Source organism: Choristoneura fumiferana, chromosome 20 (genome assembly GCF_025370935.1).
Source record: "Choristoneura fumiferana chromosome 20, NRCan_CFum_1, whole genome shotgun sequence".
In the NCBI taxonomy this organism is placed as follows: Eukaryota; Metazoa; Arthropoda; class Insecta; order Lepidoptera; family Tortricidae; genus Choristoneura; species Choristoneura fumiferana.
The window spans coordinates 8532500-8557617 of NC_133491.1; the positions used below are offsets into that span (position 1 = coordinate 8532500).

At 37.1% G+C, this 25118-nt stretch overlaps 1 protein-coding gene across 10 annotated transcripts in view; it reads right to left on the minus strand.

The window, feature by feature from the left end:
* Nucleotides 1–3888: 3888 nt before the first annotated feature.
* The window catches only part of kmr (pleckstrin homology domain-containing family A member kramer), a 72486-nt gene continuing 51256 nt past the window's right edge, over nt 3889–25118 (minus strand). For 2 of the 10 annotated variants that reach the window (XM_074103471.1, XM_074103472.1), the window contains 8 exons: nt 24889–25096; nt 24492–24537; nt 24122–24210; nt 23221–24028; nt 22199–22876; nt 21799–21991; nt 17678–21041; nt 17199–17289 (listed from right to left, as the gene is read on the minus strand). In XM_074103471.1, coding sequence (XP_073959572.1) covers nt 17704–21041; nt 21799–21991; nt 22199–22876; nt 23221–24028; nt 24122–24210; nt 24492–24537; nt 24889–25096 — 5360 coding nt within the window. In that variant the 3' untranslated portion in view covers nt 17199–17289; nt 17678–17703. Of the gene's footprint in view, nt 7859–8021; nt 8249–8691; nt 8789–9522; nt 9619–10515; nt 10684–11963; nt 12680–12830; nt 13053–13214; nt 13338–13936; nt 14073–15491; nt 15650–15782; nt 15941–16076; nt 16322–16510; nt 16682–16817; nt 16941–17062; nt 17290–17677; nt 21042–21798; nt 21992–22198; nt 22877–23220; nt 24029–24121; nt 24211–24491; nt 24538–24888; nt 25097–25118 lie in introns of those variants that run through there. The other 8 variants (XR_012452576.1, XM_074103476.1, XM_074103477.1 and 5 more) reach the window with 8 other exon arrangements.

Genomic DNA, 25118 nt, shown 5'->3' on the forward strand with positions numbered 1-25118 from the left:
TTTAGTAGTGGGTTGTAGCTTTAGTCTGTCATATTGCTGCGGCAACGTAAGTCCGCTTATTGCAAGTCAAGAACCGTACTAGATACTTTTACGTGTTAGCATTTATTACACAAACTGTATTTCTATTGCCGCTAAAACATTATACTCGTAAAAATTAATCAAAATGAAAATAGGTTCCAACCAATCAACAGAACATAACCTCACACTGCGTACATTGCTTTGCACGGAAAACTCGGTGGAGTCCGACTCGTACTTGGCTAGGTTTTTTATGATGTGGAAAATGTGCTTCAAGCGTCGGCCCTATTCGAAGGAACAGATTCCCCCTATTCCCCCTGGGCTCCCCCACTGTGGTGATAGGTACCAACTAAAAACACGAGTTCCCTCTTGCCCATTGAGAGTGGGCGTTACGTTTGTGTGAAGTGCTGCAGCCATGAGTACTCCAGATCCTCAACCACGAGTATGTACTACAACTACAACTAGAATGTTAAAAAGTCGCTCGGGACTCGTCGGTTTTCTTCGTTTTCCAAAATATTCAAATAAAAAACTGTTCTTTCGTTTCTAGTTTCGAACGACAATAGCAAACTAGTTAAGGTGTACGTTCTTTAGTTTTGTCACCTAAACGGTTATAAGCTCTTATGTATTATCATTAAGAGTACCTACAGTCGAACCATTTGATTCCAGACCCATCGTAGAACGTTCTCACAGTGTCATAAGTGTCATAGTACCTAAATTCCCTTGTCAAGAAATGCGATGTCACTATGACTTTTTCTACGAAAAGGTTCTTCAGTAGGTCACGATTCATGTGGTTCCAGTGTACCTACTGCATTCTGTGTAAGCTTAGTCTAATTCGATATTTTTCTTTGTAGCTACATTATTTTCTTGTGGAAAGTTAGGCTTTTTTGTTTGAACTAAAAAGGTGAAAGTGTTGCCGAGAGAGAGAAATGCAGGTTGCAGCGCGCACCGTGGATTTAATTTATCATTAAAAAAAGTTTCTACGCTTCGACTAATCCGAGATACTTAATTGAAGCGTGAAATTAGATAAAGTTGGTGGACGTCCTACGCTGCGCTTGCTGATCCAACCAGATTACCTACCTACATTAAATTGAAGAGATGACAGTATCTTCTTTCTAAGATCCTCCTATATATTTTTGTTGTGTATATAGTTGGGTTAAATAGTTGTTTAGTCGCCTCTATTATTTATACGCTGTCACTACTGCATTTAGCCAAGATCGCCAAATTAAAGTAGGTAAATAAAAGTCTTCAGTTTTCATAAAAATTTAACCCTGAGTTTCACCTCTTGTAATAACAACTGCCAAAAAACATATTTTATAACAAAAAATAGAACCGACTACAAAAAACCATGAAAATATTTTTCTACCAGTCTGAAGTCGGTACCTCAGCACGAGCCAGCAGGAGTGATTGAAGCTCAATATACTAGTATAGTTGTAGGTGAGGTAGACGATTATAGGTCCACTCCCGCTGGCTCGTGCTGAGGCACCGACTTCAGACTGGCAGAAAATTATTTTCATGGTTTTTTGTAGCCGGTTCTGTTTTTTGTTATAATTTTTTTTTGGAGTCGGTTTTACTTTTTTGTTGAAAAATTTCTTTATTTCTCACTTTTTAGTAATTTGTAGCCAAAGTACATCTCACAACGATTCCATTAAGCCCAAACACGACTTAGTTACGTTGTTTTATAACAGAGTTACGTTGCCTACCTTCTGGCTTCAGCATCAGATCAGTTCGAATGAATCATTAACTTTAAGCTTCTATTAGTCGCTTAGCTAGGTATATTTATCATGATCGTTTATAGACGAGCGAGCATTACTTAGCTTTGACGAGTTCCATTGGTCATCTACGGTCTTCTTCATCAGGTCCAGGTTACCAAATGATACTTTCTGAATGTAAATGCTTTTCTTAATGCTTAAAATGCCAAAATCGCTATAGGTGTGCCTAAAAAATTTGAGGTTTTCCCTCGATTTCCCTAGGATCCCATTGTCAGATCTTGACTTGGTGACAATGGAACCACCTCAGAAGAATATTCTTTCGAATAAGAAAAGAATTTTGAAAATCGGTCCACAATTGACTGAGTAATCGGTGAACATACATAAAAAAATACAAACATTGGAACATAGAACCTCTTCCTTTTTTGAAGTCGGTTAAAAAACACACTACGACTAGGTACCATCAGCCAAATAAGTGGTCTATCAATTTTTAAACAAGTTCCTATCAAACGAATATGTCGCTAAAGTCGAACTTCCAAGTTGACAGACACGCTATTGGCATTATTATTTTATGACGTGCAAACGATTATCAACTTTAGGGTGGTTAGACCACATATTTGGCTGATGGTACGTGCAGTCGAATGCAAAAATATATATACATCGACCTTATGTTTAGTGGCATAAAGGTGTATAAATATTTTTGACGTCTTGGTAACGTATATACTCGTATATTTATGCCCTAGACCGTACCTAAGTAGGTATTTTTGATATTACTCTTACCTACATTAAATTGCTCTACCTCGCTCTACCTGCTAAAATCGAATCCTTACTTATGTCTATTGTAAAGGTTGGCTGGAAGAGATCACTGTGAAGCGATAAGGCCACCCATTGCTTACCTTGGAAAATCTATATACCTGTGCTTTCAGTACTGTAGGTGTTCAATAAAGTCATTGTATTGTACCTATTGTATGATGAAAAAAAAACGCCGCATAAACGCTGAATATTCGCCCAGTAACGTGTGACAGTGGAAACAGAGCGGCCCGTCTCTGACACCGATCTGAGAGTACTAGAGCGCAGTGCGACCTGGATACTACGAATAATAATTCTCCTAGATATAAAGAAATTATCGCTTATTAAATTGGGGTGATCGACATTTACAACAGAGACAAATCTATCAAGGGCGTCGCCAAGAGGGGCAAAGGGGGCTGCTGCCAGAATGTCAATCCCAGCGTGCTGAAACGACAATCGGACCAATCAAAAGTAATCGTCTGCTGCATGTAAAATTAAATTGACCAATGAGAATGCGTCATTTGTGACTTTTCTGTTGTCTTTGTCTGTCACAGGGCTCTATCTCTTAAGCCGTAAAAGTAAGACACTTGAAATTTTCACAGATTATGTATTACTGTGGCCGCTATAACAAAAAACAATAAAGGGGAGTCGGAGAGGGAGTCGTCATATCAGAAACGTGTTTTTCATCACACTTGGTCGTAAACAGTGTCGTAACATGCAAGCTACCTTGGTTGCAACCCCCCAAATAAAACCCTCGACCTTAATGTGCTTGTCATGAAACCCGTGGTCGGTAAAAGAGTCATTGCGCGTACAAATTTTCTTGTCATGAAGCCCAAGGTCGGTAAATGAGTCCGTGCCCGTACTGATAGTGCTGCGCGCGCTGCTGCAGGACCACATGCACACGCGGCTCAGGCACATGCTGAGGGAGGGGAGGGCCACGCTACCACGAGCGCAGCCTAAGGTATCGCCAATATTTGGAACAATTATATTTTTCTTTTAGAAATATAAAAATTTACTCGCAAATGTGATGAAAAACATTGTATGTCGCACGGGCGGTACTAGAATTACGAACATCGACTCATTAAAGCCCTCAGTCTTCGACTTCGGGCTTCTAATAGGCTCTCGTGCGTAATTCCTTATTTACCACCCTTAAGACACAATGTACTATTTTTCAGTGTATTTTGTTGCTAGGCGTTATTAGCCGTTGCTAAGGCGACCGAGTTGCCTAGCAATAGCCGAAACTTTCGACCGCTAGGATTAGAGAATTTCACGGTAAATTGTTAGTAAAATCCGGAATTAAATTTCAACCGGGTCTAATGGTTTATGCGTACGAAGCCATCGGTAAAATCTAGTAATGAATGAATAAAACAAACATAGGTAGATAGCATATTTTATTTATTTTGAGTTTTAATTCACGCTGGTACAGTCGCCGACAAAAAATGTTCGTGATGTTATCAAAACTATGAGTAATTCTCATTATAATTAACATTGAAATTAACGTCATTGTCATAACGACATGTAAACAAATATGACTGTATTTAGTGGGTGTTTACGTTGCATTATACAAATTTCCTTTCTATAATAAATTGTATTACTTTTATGGGTGACCGTACGCATATGAGGAAGGTTCGCAGTAAGTACAATGTAGGTATATACATATAATTTATATTAAATAATACGCAACTTCCCTGTAGGTATTTACACAACAACATAGGTATCTAGATAAGGCATTTACATTGGGATAAAATTTGTAAGATGTCTCTAAGCTAGTTTATGTAATAACAAATTGTTGTTGAGTTTACTTCCCTTGAGTTTAAATTAAAATAAAAGTAAAAAATTGTAGGTTGGTAGGTGGTGCGCTTGTTAGTCAAATGGCAAGAGCAGTGCGGCGTTTGCGGGGAGTGATTTTGCTTCACAACACTGAAACAGTGACAGAAAAACGGTCTTTATTGTTGTATCGCAAACGCCGCGCATTGTCCTTAAGGTTCGAAAGTTTTGAAATAGTTATTTGTGTGTGTAAGTATGTAAAATTTTACTTTGAAAGTCCAGTTACGATAAGTCATCATTGGTAAAAGTAATTCATAAGAATCATAACAAAAAAGTTACGTTGGGTTTTTACCGACATTAGCAAAATAGTCACAGAAAAGGTGGAATTAATACAGTATTTTCCTTCACACAATATAATTTTAAAAGAAAGTTATTATTTAACGTGAATTTATTTGCGTCACCCAATACATTTCTACATAACATTTCAACTAATTAATACAGTATGGTAAAGTCATTTTTAATTACAGTAAGTATACTAAGGGTTATTGTTTTACCAGTCTCAGTTAAATTCCTCATATCTTAGATGTCAAATATTTTATGGTACCGTCTCTATGATGTCGTCCAACAAAAGAAATAGAGACAGTATCAGACATCTAACACTATAAGGATCTTAACAAAGAATGGTAAAACAGATCCTTGCAAAATACATTATCTTAGAAATATTATTAATGTATGTGTTAATTTACGCGTGGGGTCATAGTGACAAGAAAAGACAGTATCTACTTAAAGCTTTCGATAGGCATTTATACACATTAAATACACTCCTTATACCGCTTCTTACGTGAACGTGCGACCAGTGATCATGGCTGTAAATATAATATAAGGCTCTTTATTGGGCTTAACAATGTAACGGGACAACTGGCTGTAAAATTGTCAACAAAAAAGAAAGTTACCTACGAGTATCTATTTATTTGTGACAGGTTCTAGTATCGTGAAGTCAGTTTGATAACTTTGACATAGTGTCACGTTTGAGATAGGTTTATAACTTTACTAGCCGTTACCCGCGACTCCGTCCGCGTATAATTCTGTTTTCACTGTCCTGCGGGAACTAAGCGATTTTTCAGGATAAAAACTATCCTATGCCCTTCCTCGATACGCAAACTATTTGTATATAAAATTTCATCGAAATCGGTTCGGCGGTTTAGACGTGATGGAGTAACAAAGAAACAAACAAATAAACAAACAAACAAACAGACTTACAAACTTTCGCATTTATAATATTATTGTAGGAAGTAGGATGAGCCCATCTGAAGCAAGACTGTAACCTCAAACAGAGACCGTATTGCCTAACGTAACTGACGCTCACGGTCGCAATCAAAAGCCATTTTTTTTATGAGAAATCCGTCTTTTGATTGCGATCGCGAGCGTTAGAAACGTTAGGCTATACGGTCTATCTCACGATACTAACACCATTTTTAGCGATATTCCACCTATAACTATTACAACACCCGCGACTTGTCACGCTAACCAAAACGAGCCGTATCAGCCACCATGCAGTGGCCGTGGTCTGGTCACGAGCAAAGCAGGTAAGTCTACTCCTGACCACGACCACTGCAATATGGCTCAAACGTCGAGGTAATTATTATTCGTTTCACTATGGTGACAAGTCCCAGGAGTTGTAATATTTATGAGTGAAAATCACGAACCTGTATGAGAACCCTTATTCTGTAAAATCTATGAAAAGATGAATGATAAAGTTGAATTTAACTAAATTGATTTCCTTCTGCAACTGGGCTCTTTTTACACTAATGTTGCAGGCGGCATTATATGACAACAACAACTCGATCTACATTACTTGGCCTATAATGAAGCCAATATTTTCTGTCGCCTGATAACAGATACTATAACAGCGAGAAGCAAGCAAGATTAGCAATAATTCATACACAGCTAAAGATCAATTGCTTTTGACTTTCGCACCATTATAACCAGTCGCACTCGGCTAACACCAAATTATGATAAGGTCGATATTTTTTCTTGTATCACAAATGTTACTTTCATTGATATGACACAAAGCTTCAAGTCGTTAAAATGCCCATTAGTATAGTAATTGATTGATATAACATTCCATTATTATAATAGGTAGGTATATACTATTTACTACAAATTGACAATCTATACTGTGCATGTCATAAAAAATATACATGGTAATTATAATTATAAAGACAATGTCAAGTAACTTAAAAACGTAAGTAAAATATTAATTAATTTTCTATGTTTAAAAAAACGAGGTAATACTAAAACGCATTTAAAATCGTTTTTTCAACGTAAGTACATAATTAATTAAATTAAATAATGTGCTTCACTATTGTTCATTAAATTGATTAACATGGCATCGTTTTATAGTACCCTACTTACTAAGTTAAACCTTATTTGAATAACTACCCAAGGCCTTTTTATATAGAAGACTTTGTAATAAGTAAAAATAATTGCAATAATTATTACTGACCTATAAAGGCATTTTATTGCAAGTTTAATTTTGTGTTAAACTTGAAATAAATTGGGTCTATAATACATTATTAAAAAACAACTACAAAGGAATGCTAGCAGAATTGAGCAAATACTGAGATATACAAGTGAGAATCTAATCTCAAACAAGTCAAAAAATCTCTTGGTTCCCGACTTGAGTCGATTGTCACCAGAATTAGTCACATTGTATGAATTTTTGTTTAGACGACATCGCCTAAACAGTAAAAATTACCATTGTATTCGATTAATTGTATACTTCAGAAACCAATTCATTCACGATGTTCTACTGCTCTTGGCGAGATTCTTGCATCAAGTTACTTTAACGATAAAGGGATTTGATGATTGGTTTGACATTAGTTATGTTATTAACGGTTATAGTAACTTGATATAATAACTCACGCTTAAACCTGTGGTTAAAAACATGCATTCGCTTTAAAATACACGAGCATAGAATAGATTTCACGAGTATAATTATGGGGCATATAAAGATTACCTGTAAAGGTAATTGAGCTAGAACACTAGTACAAAAGATTATAGGTAGTATATTTAAGTCCAGTACGTTAATTGAGTGAACTATTTTATCAATTACATACTAAATATTTAAAGCCTGTAGAACTTGATTATAAATGTTACTACTTCAGTACCTAACGGCAATGAGTTTACACTACCAGTTGGTTTTAAGGGTACACCTACAAGTTATAAAGCCCTATTATAGTTTCCTTCAAATCGATAAATATACTTTGTTACTCGAAGTAACGAGAAGAAATACTAATTTGTCTAAACATTATTGTACCAATCAGATATTTAACCTAACAAACCTTTCTCAAATTCCAGCTTGTAATATCTTCCGGTTTCTGTTCGATGTCTTTTCATTCACCTTAACAATCCTAACGAAAGGTTTTTGGTAGGAGATATTATTCAAAAGTTCTGAATTAATTCTTAGTTTTACGTAAAGAAATTGTCTCTTTGCTGGTAAATGGGCAATTCCACGTCCGGTGAGCGGTCGTCCAAATCATCCCCGTTGTTACGTTGCGGTAATTCTTCTAGTGCTTTAACTGTTGAAATCAATAAAATAGCGTTTAGTGATTGCAAATACCGACGTTATCAAGAAGATAATTATTTAATAAATTATTAAAAATGGAATAAGTAAAAAACTCTAACAATACAAAACGACAAACAAATGCAACTAAAGATATATGAAAAACATGTACTACTCACAACAAAATGCAAAAACGAAATCATGCTGCAACATTTCTTCAAACGACCGCTGATTTAGCCGATTTACTTACAAATTATATCACTATTTATAATGTCACTATTTATTACTCGTATAGAATCTATATAAAGAATAATATTTAGATATGGCATCTAATTTGTACGTGAATATTTGTAAGCAAATGGCTATTATTTGCTGGCTGTGGACGGGCCTTGCTCTGTGTTGGTTCCTGGAGAGATTGGGACAAAACAAAACAACATCAAGCAAAATAATGTTACATGCGTGGACACACGTGGCGGTTAGTAAGGAGACGTTATCAAAATTGCCAGAGTAACAACAAAGCAGCCGCAATATAATAATTTAAATTGAGATGATCGGCAATTTCAATAACAATTTTAGTAATGTAAACTTGCAAGATAAAACAGTCACAAAAGTGCCTCAAAATATTTTAAAATTGCACAATTAATGAGTCAATAGATCGGTAATGCATCCAGTGAAGTTACGGGGTATAGCAAAATTTAAGGGATTTTATATAATAAATCGTAACGAAAACTGAGATGGACAAAAGTTGACATTGAATAGCTCTACTGATTGAAAATAACGATTTATTATACAAGCATAATTAAGTAACACCAGGTTACAAAACCGTTCGGAAGATAAATCAGTTCTTACCAGCTATTATTTTGCTCATTTCGGTGACCTGCTTGGCGAGAAGTTGGTTCATTTGCAGCAGATGCTCACGCTGCCGCTTCTCTTCGCCGTCCGGGCTCTATACGCATCGTAAGCAGACACATGTAGGTGTGCTAAATTACATATTTACAGCCAACATTCGAAGCTGCTATACAAGCTAACCACTCGAAAGCAGAAAATACTAATGCAGGATTAACTTTAATTAAATTGACATCTCTGGCGGTATAAGGTCACAAATACATAATGTTCACAAATTTTCGGCTTTCGAGAACTAACAAAATATAAATATAATGGTAGATGTTGTTAAAAATGTGAAGTACTAAAAAAGAATGATCATGCATATATTAGATAGATCATTCAAGACAACAATAAAAGCAGTGCCAAAGATTCAAGATGCAATGATGAAAAATTATGATGAATGTAAAATGGTTAAATTTTTGTATGTGTGATCAATTTGGCAAGGTATAAACTATTTCATGGAATGAAGTGGATTATCAAGAATGAAGAAGTCATCAAGAATTGATTATTGGAAAAAACAGAATAATTTCATGTTGATGATGGCATGAAAATTTAATGAGCTAATTTAATGGTCTAGAAAATTTGAAGAGACTGACACAACAATAATTAAGTGCAAATGATCTGTACTTTACTTGACGATGGTGAAAACAAACAAATTAGTTCATAGTATTAGTTTATGGTTATGAAAGTTAATATCTAGTTTGCAAAAACTGCTAATATTTCCGTGATTTTCACAACATATAAATATTTAAAAAACTGTATAATGCAATTTATCCATCGAAATACGTAATATACCTTGTGAGTGGGGTCAGTGGACCCTGAGAGCATCTTCTTGATCGACTCTACTTTCTCCTGGCGCTTCTGTTGTTCCTCTGGAGATAGTTCTGGGGGCTAGAAACAGCAAACATATTGACTTGATAATTTTAGGAAATAGTAACTAGCTACGTCAAAAAAGTTTTAAATTCTCTTTTGCGTAAGTAAAGATCTTCTGATGTTGCGATGGATTTAAGATTCTTGGCTAGCAAAAATTTGGCCGATCAGAAGTTTGCGTAGTGCTAATTATTGGTAGTGAGAAATTCTCAAGCTATCCAAAACATACGGTCACTAGTTACCTCACAGTAGGGTCAGTACTTACTTTTCAAGACAATTCTTTGAGATATCCGGAACTATATGTTAACTTTGCTTTAGCCTAATGAATTTTCTAATAAGAATACAATACGATGACTCTTTATTGGATACCAAAAATTATAAGGTCAGTAATATAACTTGGGGAGAAGACTTGGGGGAATTTAGTATATATAGTTAATTTATCTTTAGGTTAGTTTAGTGTAACTTCAACAAAGTTCTATCTTGATAAACATTGAAAAAGAAGAAGAACTAAGAAGTACTTTCGTAAGTTTCGTAGCTGTTTCCAAAAAACTTAACAAAAAGATATAATAATCCATACTAATACTAATATTATAAATGCGAAAGTGTGTGTGTTTATGTGTATGTTTGTCCGTCTTTCACGTCGAAACGGAGCGACGAATCGACGTGATTTTTGGCATAGAGATAGTTTATGGGCCAGAGAGTGACATAGGCTACTTTTTATCCCAGGAAAATGCACATTTCCCGAGGGAACAGCGCGCGATAACCGAATTCCACGCGGGAGAAGCCACGGGCAAAAGCTAGTATTTAAATTTATTAATATTTTAGGTAAATCATAAATGTATTTATCTAATCTCATACTTTTGCAAGATCTTTCAAATATTTGGCACTTTCGCTTTATTTCACTTGCAATGACTTTACCTTTTCTGGGATGTACCGCTCCGGTATCAAGATCTTCTGCGGCGCGGCGAGCAGCTGGTCGATGGAGTCGACATACCGCTGCGGCGGCGCCAGCGCTGACCTCACGACATCCGGAGGTGCCCGCAGCGCGCGCTCCATGTCCGTATCGTCGAGGGAACGACCCATCTTCTAGAATTAAATGGTTCAATAGTTACGAATAGCTTATTGAATCATGCTCTGGTTTGCAGAGTTCCGAGCCATGCACCAGAATATGGTCGCAGGGTACCTATGCAAGAGCCTGCGTCATATTATTATCGTCGTGCGTGTCAACTCTTGTTTCTGTTGTCCTATCAATGATTCGAAAGATAACTGAAATAGATCCCTTTATGGGATAAGCTCACCTTGGTACATCTGTTTCTTAGTGCAGCCTGATATTTTAATGTGTAGAGTTATACAATACAATGTAATAAAAGCTAAAAGTTTCTTTGTGTATGTCCCCGGTAGAGAACGACCCCCGACTATAGTTTGGGTCATGGTTGCTTTGGCAGATAACAGGTAGCAAAGATATATCAAATTGCATCACAAATTCATTATAATAAATCATCAATTCATCTATAATAAAGTACCAAATGAAATAATGCAAATAGAAAAATTTAATGAATTCAAGAGTAAATTATATAAAAATCTTACTACACAATATTTTTTTTTTAATGTTTATAATAATTGAGGTGGCCATGCATGTGGGAGCTTCATTGACTAAGTCTACAATTTGTATGCCTTGCGACGTAAAATAGCGCAACAACTGTTTTTTAACAACCCATGTACTTACTGTACTTACCTATGTTGAAAAAAATAAATGATTTTGTATTTATATTAAATTATCAAAATCAGTTGGTTTATAAAAAAATATTCTGAATTTAATTTTAAAAATCACGGCGTCCATTGCCAGACACTTAAACTATACTGAGCGGTACAAAATTTGGCCCACGTTACATACGAAATTACCTATTACTGCATACATTTGAGTGCCAAATTTTTTGCCGCTCAGTATATATGTTTGAACAAACGCCTGACGTAAAAATATTAGCAAAGCTTGATGACCAATGACTAATTGTGCAACGTAATTTAATAAGGTACTACTGCGGCAAGCTTTGAAAGTATTTTGTTATAATTGGGTTGTTGTGGTACACTTTATAAAGTGCCTGAATTCAGTTCAATAAGGCTGAATAAGAGACATTTTTCACGACTCTTACGCTGTGTAATCGTACAAATGAAATTTATATCTAGTTTGGCCGAACCCTAATTTTGAAAAGGCAAATCAGTCTTTAAAAATATGAATACCTACTAACAATAATATACTTTACAGGGTTTGAGTTATTTCGAAGTCTTTTTTTAGAACTCTTTTCTGGATCGCGGGAGGAAAACAAGCAAATGTGTCATCTGTTGGTGAATAGTTGCAATGTACTCACATCTTGATTGTACGCTTCCTTTGGCAATTCGTTTAAAGTTTTTGCACTCAAATGATGTGGCGCTGTATAATGCCTTCGTTTTTCCTTCGGTATTTGTCTCCTGTGAAGAGACCCGTTCTTAGGAACGTCTCCGGACATTTCCGTGATTATTTGCTTTGCCGCCTCGCTCTTAAAGATTGGTGATAGTTCCATGTGCCTTGTAAGGCTCCCGATGCTACTCGTTTTTGATAGCGGATCATTCGTCAAAGTCCTAGAACTATCCGTGGGACTGTTCAAATACTGGGTCGAAATTGAAATGGTTTTATCGTAACCAGATTTGTCGTAGCTTCTATTATAGCTGCTGCTAAGGGAAGATATGTCACGGGAATAATCATAGTTAGATAAAGATGGACTCGATGGATACTTTGGGCTAAGTTCCATGGAAGACATTTTGTCGTTTAGTCGAAGGTAGTTCGGAGGTTCAGTGGCTTGTGGTTTTGAATAATATTCTTCGAAATTGCTAAAATCAGTGCGAGGTACCGAAGAAGCTCGAGGGTAATTGGAAGACTGGATAAGCTCCTCCTCGAGGAACTGATCTAGGTTGGCAGTGATGTTGTTGGAAGGCCAATCGGACATTGGCTGGAGAGAGCGCTCTCTGTCCCTTTGGCGCCTTTCACTCTCTCTTTTGACGATACGGACGGTTTTAATCTCTTGTTTCTCGACGTTGGTAAGATTAGCTAGAAGAAATGATAAGTTATATATAACGTCTTTACTCAAAGCATTTGGAAGGAACCCATCCAAATTAGACGGCTAGTAATCATATTGCAATGAGATATTATTTATAGTTAGATGTATGAAAAACAAGGAAAGGATAAAAAAGTTTCTTACCAAATCCACCATTCTGCATCTCTTCACTAGTCATAGGTGACATGACGTCGTTACCCCCTCCTCTGGTATCCACATAAAGTGGGGTCTCCATATTGCTCTGCCCATAGTGGTTGGGTGACATCACTCCACTCATTTCGTAATCATAGTCGGAATTGCCGTGGTCAGTGGTATGGCCAGTATCTAAATTGGTTTCCTGCCACGAGGACATTAGGCGACGTTTACCTAAAAATCAAGAAAAATCTTTCGAATGCGTAACCCTTGATCACGGGAATTATCTTGTCCATTTATTGTAGCATATAGGTACTACATATTATACAACAAGATGTCGGCTATTTATATATATATTGAATTAATACCTCGTCGGCAGTAAAAGTATGTTTTTACCTGGCATAGAATCATGTGTAGTCTGCAACACATGAGATTGCTGGGTGAGATGTCTCACAGCACGACTTAGCTCCTGGCGCTGCCGTTGAAGAGCTGAGACTAGTTGCTGCACTCGGGATACTTCTGTTATATTAGGACAAAAAAATAATTTTCAAAACATATCTCTTTTAAATAAAATAATTGAATAGAATAATCGGATAATGTCCTAAAAAAAACCTTATTAGTTCATTAATTAGATTGTCAGAAAATATTGAACACGTATTTTTTCTTTTGACAATTAAACAAAAAATGATAAAGGTTCCGCATAACGTCACGGCAACAAATCTACAAAATGCTACAAAGTGTCACATGGCGTGACGTCACGGGCCCCCACTCCCGAACTTTGACGCATTTCATCTTTGTAATTTTTTGTTTAATTGACAAAATAAAAAATACGTATCCAATATTTTCTGATAATCTACTAGGCAGAAAAATATTTTTTTTTTACCCAAAAAACTACCCAATTAGGTACTTATAACTTCTCCATTTTGATTCTCAACGGATGTTCCACGATGGATGCGGTAACTGAGGGCGTATTATCTAACGCGCTGACTTTCGCAATAGCATTAATAGTTACTATCTCTTTCTACCCTCGTCCTATTCCGTGTGACAGAAAGAAGTGTTGAAAACGGTTGTGATTCCAAGTGTGCTAAACAATAGGGCCCAGATTTTGCAACACTAACCGTCTTCGAGCATGGCTGTGGCGTGAGACGGCGGCGGGTGCGACGGAGCGGCGGCGCGCCGAGCCTGCAACGCTCGCCGCAACTGTTGCAACTCGCGTTCTAGACGAGCATTATCAGCTACAGTTTGTTCCAGTTTCTGCCGAAATTAATTTATGAATTTAGCTAATAAAAAAATTATAACAAAACATTGAACCAACTACAAAAAACGATGAAATAATTATCTACCAGTCTGAAGTCGGTGCCTCAGCACGAGCCAGCAGGAGTGGACCTATAGTCGCCTACCTCACCTACGCTCTACATACTGGGCTTCAATCACTCCTGATGGCTCGTGCTGAGGTACCGACTTCAGACTGGTAGAAAATTATTTTCATGGTTTTTTGTAGTCGGTTAGTTAATTTTTTTGTTATATTTTTTTTCACCCTTTTTAGTGTAAATAATCTAAGATACAATAGTTTAATGTCAACTGCTCGTCACTTTTTACAATAGATTGCTTTTTCCGATGCAGAGACTTTCATTATTGAGGAGTCCTGGTGCTTCACCACCCATTCCATTTCACCATTACGAGGAGCATAAATTGCTTAGCAACTGTGTTAAAGTAATTGAAATTCAACCCGTGACAAGTATTTGTTATTGAGTAGTAACTCCGATGGTCAACTGTGGTCTTCAACATCAGTTACACTTCACCAAATGATGATTTTCAAAAGCAATACGAGTATGCACGAGTTACTACTAAATATATCAAAATTACCATAGGCCATCCGTACAACATTTGAAGAGTTCCCTCGATTTCCTTAGGATCCAATCATCAGATCCTGATTTGGGGCTTATGGGACATAATCGAAAGCTTTCCTAGACGAACGCAAAAAAATCAAATCGGTTCATAAATCACGGAGTTCTGAGGTAACAAACATAAAATACAACCGAATTGATAACTTCCTCCTTATCGAGTAAAACTTTTAGGTACAATAAAAACGTTCTCATACTAATCAACAGGCAAGAACACAAAACATATTTATTGCAGACTTGATTAGTCATTATTTACAAATATACTATAAATTTAATATGATTAATTACATTTTAACAAAACCAATGTTAAGACAAACTACGGAACAAAACTGGCCACATGGGCAGTCCATCACCTCAACTAAATACGGAAACTTAGAGCCAGAGACAGGGTGTGCTTATAAACGAGGACAAGCATACGCCAAATGAAGGTACTCAACAAATGATACCCATTTAAAGTGAATTGAACTGATAAAATCATATTAAGTATTTAAATTTTATTTTACTAATCCCACCCAACATTTTGAGTTCTTTTCTGATCTTATAGTCACGGGTAGAACACCCAATAAACCACAAATTATTTCAAAAATTATTAAATCAAACGGTTCAATGTACGATTATAAATAAGTGACCAACCGTCCGAATAGTTTCGATATTTTCGGGAGATCTTACAACAAACATTTTTCTGGTTGTTTGATACACTTTGGCGTGTACTCGAGAAAATCTTAATAAAATAATTAAAATAAAATAAGTGCATGGCTTAGATGAAAACCTTATAAACCTTAGAATTGAGCGCCAGCATTGCGTGCACTCGCGCTAATTCTGCCTCCAAAGCGCCACTGCCCATTTCAGGCATTGCCGGCGCCCGCTGGTTTGTCAGGTGTGTTAAATCACCTCTTGTTTGAACGCTGTCTAGTTTGCCACGAACGCCTGACAAAAAATGATTAGTAACGTATCACTCATTGAACAAATAGTTATAAAGACGCTTACATTAATTATGAATGAACGACTTAAAGAGCCAACTTGAGTTACTTATATTATATGTGTTTTGTATGTATATTACCTGTAAGTAATGATTCAATAGCATCCTTGTCTGTTCTAAGGCCCTGCAAAATAGCTGCTTCATCAGCCAACTCCTGCTCTAAAGCCCATAATTCGGCCACTCTCGCTCTAGCCGCTTCCGTTTCCAGTTGTTTTCCTGCAGCGGCACTTTCCAACCACCTGAATATAACGAACACAATACATATTCAAAAACATCCTGTTATGTTTATGCATGTTAGGTTGAACTTGATCGCAACATATTTTTACAATGGTAGTATTAACTGACGGAGTATTATTGTTAATTATCATTTTGTACCTTTGCTGTTCCAACGCGTGCTCTGCAAGAACCTTCTGCCTTAATCTCTGATTCCTCTCAAGCCTTTCAACCGTTGATCCGGGTCTATTGTATAGTGAGCCCAACTTCACCATATTGTCAACTAACTGTACCAGAGGTTTGCTTTTTTCGTACTGGTGTTCTAATTCCATCAATTGCATTTTCAGATGTTCCAGTCTCTGAAGGCTCTCTTCGCGTTCCATAGCTTTAAGAGAAGTTAGACAATCCTGTAAGAACGTTTCTTTGATCAATAGGGGCAAAAGTAACAAAACATTTTCAACAAAAGGTAAAATTTCACAGAAATCTGATAAATTAAGATTTTAGATTTTTTTGCCTAATTTACAGTATTTATCTAATGTGAATGGAATATTTCTTAATAAATAAAGCAGACTCAAAACAAATAAAGCTCTAAAGACCTTGATGCTATTTATCTGCGCACAACATTGCTCGATAGCACGGTGAGTAGCCGTGTGGCGTCGCCGTAACTGTATCAAAAGTAGCACCAACTCCTCATGAGTTCGGCCCAGAAGCTCTCCTGCAGTAGGTATTTCTCCCAACTGCTCTCGACCCGAAATCTGCTGCCTTTGCTGATATTGCCAACATAAAAGAACGCAACACAAAATGATAAAGCGTATAAAATTAAAAACGACACATTAAAACATAAAGGCGATACACAATGAAGCTAAACATAAATACAAACTCTGAAAGAATCTAAAATTGTACCATTTCATCATTTTCAGTGTTCCTCCGAATTCGTGGGCTCACAGCTCTGATCGGTTGCTGTGACGCTCTAGACGGCGATCTACCTGTTGCCCAGGCATCTTCAGACATGCTCATAGTTCTTAGCTGTGAATAAAAGACCGGTTAAATAAATTATTCATTTACAAATGTTTACGAAATAGTAGGAAAAAGTGGGACACAAAACTATATCGGTTACTTGCCAAGTTGATACAAGTTAAAAGCCTTACGTTTTGTTGTGAAGCTGACAGTTGCTCTGAGCTATATAGTTCATGAGATGGTTTTTCCTCTACCCATCTAACTCTGGGGCTAACTGCACGTACGGGTATATTACTATCCCTGTTAGTTCTTCCTATAGATGTATTACTTCCGAGAAAAGCTTTTTTAGACAATTTTTGTTGATTCGATGAGTTATTCGTGCCTGATTCCATGTTATTGCCGGTCATTGTCATTGAAGCTAAAACAGTTCGTAAATCATCGTTAAAATCATTAGAATATATCTATATACAAGCATGTAACAATTTATAAAAACAATGGTGAAAACATGATAAAGTGTCAAAGTATATGTACAAACACAAGTCACTAAGAAAATTAATTGTGTGCAACCCAAAAATCATTAGTGTTATAGTGCCACTTAATTTATGTATCGCTGTACAATGACAACCTCAGTAGCATGCTCATATGTTTTGATGCCTCAGCACCTTATCGTGTTTTAACCTTTCATTAGTTTCATGAAATAGTCAAATACTTAATTCGTAAATAATAGCCATTTAGATTTTTTAAGTAAAACCCTAAAAAATAATGACTTTGCTTTGCTGTCAATGGTAATATAAAATATGACTTACTTAAGGTACCTTATGGGGGCAATACGCTAGAGGATACCTTCATTGGTTGCACTGTCAGCCCCACTGTCCGTGCCACACAGGGCGTCCCCCGCGCCCGCTCCGACGCCCGCTCCCCGCACACCACCCGCCCCACCCTTCATAAGCCCACTTGACATCAAATCCCACTGGCGAAGCTTTTCCCTATCAATCTCAAATTTTCTTTTCCCTTTGTTTTGCAAATCATTCTTACAACTAACTGAATTTGTCGGTGTAAGTCCGTTACTCATTGATTCAACGGCAAGTTGTTCATAAACACCTTCATCGACCTGTTGGGTTGACGTGTCAATATTTTCAGTATGTTCCGCTAAACTAACGTAAACATCATTGTCACTCACTTTGTCTTGCTCTTCTATACTATGTATACTGTTATCTCTACGTCTTAATACCTGGTTTTGAATATCACAGTTGACATAAGTCACATTGCGGCATATTTTCTTAGCCCCTTCCTTCTTTATTCGTTTTATACTATTCATGCCGCAGATTTCGACGCTAGTTCTACCACTTGGTATGATGGGTGTTTCTGTAGTTACCGTATCGAGATCATCCATTGACCGAGCATGTCTGTGTGAAACACGTCTTAAGTTATCCCTCCACAAAGAATCTTCCTCCCAGTGTTTTTCACCCTGGCACATAATGTTTTCGTATGCACTGGCTTCTGCCTCGGCATCGTAGTAAACGGTATTGGAAGAAGTACCACTGCAATGTGAAGACATACTGGCAGTCGAAAGCTGTACAGGTGAACTAACATTCAAGCCACTTCGGTTGCCATCAGTGGACTCTGGGGAAGAATTGTCAAGAATGCTGCTGTTACCAGTAATCCTTTTACAACTTAGACCTGACATTAATGACATTGATTCGGGAATTTTAGACTTTCTACCACCTGTCGATTCATAAATATTTTTCATGTCTATTTCGGGATCTTTGTCAGCTGCGCTCAAAAACTCTACTGACACGCTTCGAGCTGACGCTGCAAGGTCAAAATGCTCATCATACGGTTGATTTTTACGAATGGGATTATGGATATGTGAGATTTCATTTTTCTTATGAAGAGGGCCCCTGCGTCGCTGGTTATTTAGCTTTCTATGGAGATTCGTATTCTTCAAATAATGTGAAGTTTGTAATAAATTAATATGTTCTTGAGAAGATAAATCAGAGTAATAGTACGGTGCGCTATGTTCTGTAGAGCTCTCCCTGCTATGAAAACCTGTAGTATTGGAAGAAGCATTTGCTTCAACAACTATGAGCGATTGTTTTTCACACTCAAAGTCTTTTATCTTGTCACATAATATATCATTATTTAAGTTTTTAGCAAGAAGTTTTTCCTCGTCGTAATTCTTACAATAATAAGATATTTCTGATTTGGGCACTCCCGCTGAATTACGTGATGTCTGCGAGTCAGATAAATGAATATGACACTTTTTATTGGAATTAGAGACAGGGGTGCTGGAACAGCGCATATGTGAACTAGTTTGTAGATTAAAGGCTTGAGTTACATTATCTTTGTAAATATTGCACTGGCTATTCAAATCAGTCGTATTCAATGAACTTCGTTGGCTATTGTTAAAGCTAGTATTACTTGCATTTGGTTGTAAATTATCTAAATATCGATCTAGGTCAATATTAGATGCAGACTCGTTATGAGAGGGTACTTGTGGGTCCAACTCGAACAACGAATCATCAGCAGACAGTGGTCTGCGCTTCATCATAACTTCTAAATCTCGGTACGATATAGAACGTCTTAATTCTATAGCTGATTCACTTTCATTAAGACTCGCAACTTCAGATGAAATATTTGATGGTGCCACTTCAAATTTACTACTTACATCTGATTCTAATGATAATCTAGAAGACCCCTGGTCAGCATTATAACTCTTTAGAGAATCCGATTCTATACTGCTTGAATTATGGCGTTCGAGTATTGAATTACTTAGTACATTACACTGGGTATCGTTTAATCTATTTCTCTCCAGTGTCAAACTGGCCCTACTGCTTCGTGCTTTTTCTCCTCTAGAGAGTGTATCGTGAATAGAAGTTCGGCTGCCATATATCATTAGTGATGTTGTTTTCCGTTTAGCTGTGTTCATTTTCTGATTTTCACTTGTCAACATTTTCAATATGGAATTGTCTTGAGACATATCTGATTGATCTAATTTATCTAAAATATATTGCGATAAGGCATCATCAGATAATTCATCGCATGGTGGAGAAGATTCTGGAACTGGTGGAGGTGGTAGTATTTCACTATCTGAACTATCTTGCATATCTAACACATTACTACTACTGCTGCTTAAATAATATGAAGCTGGTCTAAATGTATCTGATATACTAAATCTGCTAAACGGACTATCCAATGAAATGTCTTTAGAAGCTTCATCATCAGCGTCAGAGCAGTAACTTTGTTTATCACCCGATTTCATCGATTCTTTTGTAATTCTTTCTCCTTTTGAGGCTCTTTTCAAAGTACGATCTTTCGTATCTGCAAAATTTGAAGCTGTGTCGGAAATCAATCTCGCGCTAGTCATTGCATCTGATGAATTAATGTCGCTTGCCAACACGTTAGTCACTTCCATGTATACTGGTTCAACTCTTCCATTATTAACACAAACTACTTCGTATGTTTGCATGTCGTCATCGTTATTGCCTAAGTTCATTTCAACGTACGGATTATCTTCATAAGATTGTGGCATGGATTCGTCGAATACACTTAAGTTTTGTATTATTATTTTATGAGCAGGTTCTATTCTGGAAATCTTTCGTGGGCTCATCGGCAAATAATGTTCTTCGCCACAATTTTGTGCTGGTAGTGTACTAGACATATTATGACATTGTTCGTTGGCAGTTTCTAAATTATGACTCTCAGGTAGGTTTTGTGTATTTTTATCATCAAAACCGCTAACGGAAATTTTAACATTAGTTTCTACAGCTTCGGATTCTAACAATACTTCGTCTAAATCGTTATCAGTGTACTCCAACTGTGTTTCAGAATCTGCTTCACTGTCATTTGTTTCATAACCATCTTGGTCGATAGTTGTATTATGATTTAATGTTTTAGTATCTTCGTAATTATCTTCAGGGTCACTGCCTGCATCGTCATTGGTTACTTTTGATTGTGTTTGAATATTTTCGTATGCATTTTCAGGTGGATCTTTAAATTCGTTAGTTTTATTGCCTTTAGCAAAGTTGCTAAGGTCGTCAAGTGACTGTGAGGTAAGAGGCGTGTGCGGGGGTAAAGGCCGAGTAACGATGGGACTCATAAGGTTTTCTTTTTGGGACCTTCCTGCCTGCATTTCTTTCAGTTTGTGCAGTTCAGTACCCGATGTTTTTTCTGAGATGCAAAAGTAAAACCGAAAATTACTTTTTGCTCGTTATAATAATCATTATTCAATCTTTTTATTGGACAATATTGTTAGTAAGTTTCATCTTACTTGAAATGTTAGAAAATGATGCATTATACTCAATATAAGACAGCATAAACGAATATCTGTAACCCTCCACCGATACAAATTTGATATGATATCTTGTTAGTGGCACTAAGTCCCAGCAGGCAGGAAGGTACCTTTCCGCAAAGCGAAGTCATCATACTACTACTGCAAAATATTTAAGGTATAAAATAAGAAATACATATATGTCAAGTACATAAAGTTGAAATTTTATCCGGTTCTAATGTTAAAAATGGTAAGTAAATAGCAGGTTACAGGAATAATTCAGAAAATTGAAATTACAATCAATGAAAATGGTAAAACGATGATCTGGGGCATTATGAGATAGGTACAAATAAAAAAAATGTAAAATACTTTACGTATTATATAATGTACCTACCTATTGGCAATAGTGATAAAATGTACTTTACTATAAGGTTCGTTTTCATTAATACATACTTTGTGTCCAGTCTGCAGTTAATATTCTTTTAAACAACTAAACCATGTCCATGCAATATACTACGCTTTTATAATATTCACACAGCATGCTTTTTGTCATCAATGTTTTGGATATTATAATACAGAAAAAAAAAACAATTTATTTCCTTGAACATGCCATGATCCTATAGTATAAAAGTATATTTATAAGTTATTATTACTAACCTTCGTCGTCGGATGAATAGCTGTTGTAGGAAGCGTTCGTATAGGTCTTTGATTTATAGTCTGACCTCAAAGACTGTCGACTTTGGTTTAGTGATCGAGCCAAAGAGATCGTTGCTGGAGTACTTTTGCGTGTAAGAGGCGATTGTAGCATTCGTTGTTTCCATTCCAATAAACGTTTCATTGATTCCTCCCGCTAAAATGACATATAGGTAATTAAATTCATAGTATCGATAAAAATCTGTATAAACACACACACACACAAACATCACGCCTGTATGCCCAAATGGGATAGGCAGAGCACATGAAACGTTACCCCTTGTGTATAAAAATATATGATAATGATTAGCGAAGCGTTAAATTCAATTTAGTCAGTAGCACATTTGTTTTAGAAGCTTAGTACCTGTTGCACTTTCTTTTCACCCTCCTTTTCAGGAGCGGTTGAAGGTAGCCGCGCACTTGCAGACCTCATGAACCCATCAGAAGCCGGATCTGACCTACCCATATCTTTAACGTGGCCACTGACATAAGAACCATCGCTCAAAACACTACCACTTCTATTCAGATAGTCCTTATGATCTTTATTCTTCAGGGTCCAGTTTGAATTTAATCCTTCGCTGTACTTAGAATGATTGCTTACGTTGTCTCGACTGTTCCTCGGCATACCAAACTCAGTCTCGTAATTATTGTTCGTGGTATGTGAGTAGGGTGAATGTAATTGCTTTTCTGCTAGACCACTTGCGTATTTGGCTAAAGGAATTTGAATGTTTCTAGGTCCCAACCCTTGCTGTAAATATTGAGCTGACTGCCGCATTTTTTCAGCATAACTCTCCTCAGAATAGTATCGGTCTGAACTAGGATCATATGAAGAATTGATATCTAAACTAGATTTTGGTCTTTGAGGTTGTCGTGGTTGATCATTTACCATGCGATTAGGCATTGACTTATTTAAGAGTTCGTTCTTTGCTTCGTATTCCAGAAAATCTGCACTGTGCGGTCTCGGCATTGGTGGCTGAATTCCGCTTGACTGCATTTTCTTACGCCGTAAAACAGATGGACCGCTAAATGTCTTCTCTTGTGTCTGAAATGATAAGTATATTTCAAACTGGAGTGCATATATATATATATATATATTAGCCTGTTACCCGCGACTCCATCCGTGTAGAATTCGGTTTCACTATCCCGTTGGAACTATGAAATTTTCCGGGATAAAACTATCCTATGTCCTTCCCCGGGACTCAATCTATCTGTATACCGAATTTCATGCAAATCGGCTCAGTGATTTAGACTTGATGAAGTAACAAACAGACTTACAAACTTTCGCATTTATGTGGGATATTTATAATTGATTTAAAAATCATGCCAAATTAGAATGTTATTTACGCCTGTATATAACAATAATAGAATTTTGATAAGGGAACTTACGTAATTGCCTGTATGATCTTGAGCTAGCTGTTGTTGTTGACAAGATACGCTGGTCGCATCCCTTGATGTATTCGGAGATTTCGTATAAGCTTGACCGTAATCATTTTCAGTGGTATACGCAGCATATACATCTTCGTAATCACCAACCTTTCCTTTACTGTAAGCAGACATACTAGTAGATCTACCGTAAGCATCGGGTGTTCGCCTTTCTATTAATAAACGCTCATTGATTGTACTTCCTGACCTACTGGGTCTTACATTCAACTCTCCGTAAACATCCCTAGTGTATTGGCCCTTGTCTACGTTAGATGTGGTATTTAAACGAGCTTCCGTGTATGAATCATTTGTGTTTTGTTGAGCTCTTTCTTGCTCATAGTTTCGGCTATTCTTATTTTGCATATCACTATTCTTGCAACTTTCTGTTTGTGGGGTCGTATCCTGTAGGAATGGATTGGACTGATTGTGTCGCTCATATATTTGTTCTTGCTTCACCTCAGGCTGGGTTCTGGTCCTATTATCAAAGTAAGGAGAATTAGCTGTGATCTTGTATGTGGAATTTGAGGTGCTTGGTTGGTGATTTTCGAGTCTGTCAGTGACGGTGTTAGTCAGAGGCAGAGAGAGATGGTGGGTGTCATAAGGCCGCTTCGTCGGGTACTGCGATGGAGCAGGAGGCGATTGCGGACTTCGAGTGTAAATGCTCTCTTGATTTTGACTGCTCGGGAAATTGTGTTCCTGGTAGCGTGTGTGACTAGTGCCTTGACTGTAGTGTGATGCTGGCTGTTTAAGTAAGTCGTAGTTTGGATCGTATCTGGAACGTTTCATTGGGGAAGTCCGTTATTACAAATCACATTTAGAATGAATTCATTTCTTACGAACATAAGATAACAAGCGTGATACTTACATATCAGAGCCGGGCGAATTATATCCTTCGTTCGAACGTCTAGGTTTTGGTGGTGCATTTGCATACGTTGGTCCAGGTACTTCATCGTCCTGAAGCATAAAACGAGTTATTGAGTTAACCAGACCATGTTAAGCGAACGGTTTTTAAAAAGAGTAGATTCCTAGACTTAATGGATCACTTAACTAATTAATCCTTAAGCAAAACAAGTACATCTAGTTCTAAGTCGTCAATAACAGTCACAATTTGCAGCGACGTCCGTGCATTATCTGCAGTTATGCCGCCATCATAATTGCTGTCCTTGGTTCCGCTCTAGCAAACTAATTGTCGATCACTTGCACCGGTACATGTTCGTGCACACAATAATACCCACCTCTGTTTTTGCAGCTGCCCGCTCGCTCTGCTTTTGTAGCTGGTCACTGAAAATAGACGGTCTAAAATTACTTTGGTGACTTCTAAATCACTGTTATAGTGGCCTTGATATTGAATCCCTGCACTTAGGGCGTGACGGTGCGGGCCACCCGGTGCAATGCTAACAAGATGGAGGGAAAGCAAAACAATTGAACATCGCTCTGTTTATTTTACTTGTCGGCGCCGTAAATCTGGCTTCTCGTCCTGACGTTAGTATTTGTCGTGTGCATTTTTTTGTTAGGTTGAATTAAAAGGTACCTAATTATTTTAAAATTTGCTTAACTGGCTTTTTTGAAAGCAAAAGCATACTTAACGATAGTTATCTTAATCACAATCAATCTATCAAAAGGACATCTTACTTGGGGCTTTGCATGAGTGCTGCCATGGTCAGTGCCTTCACCCACTTCATCATGGCTTCCTGGTCTGGAGCACAAAGTATATATGTACGCATATTTGCGTGTTCTAGTTTGAATGCAAATTTTCGCAAAACTTTGTCCTCGGCCGTGCAAGCTGACACTTTGTATGAAGGCAGAAGAACGGAACCTAACAGCTTCTCTTCGTCATGACCTTTAAAGAATTAAAACAAACA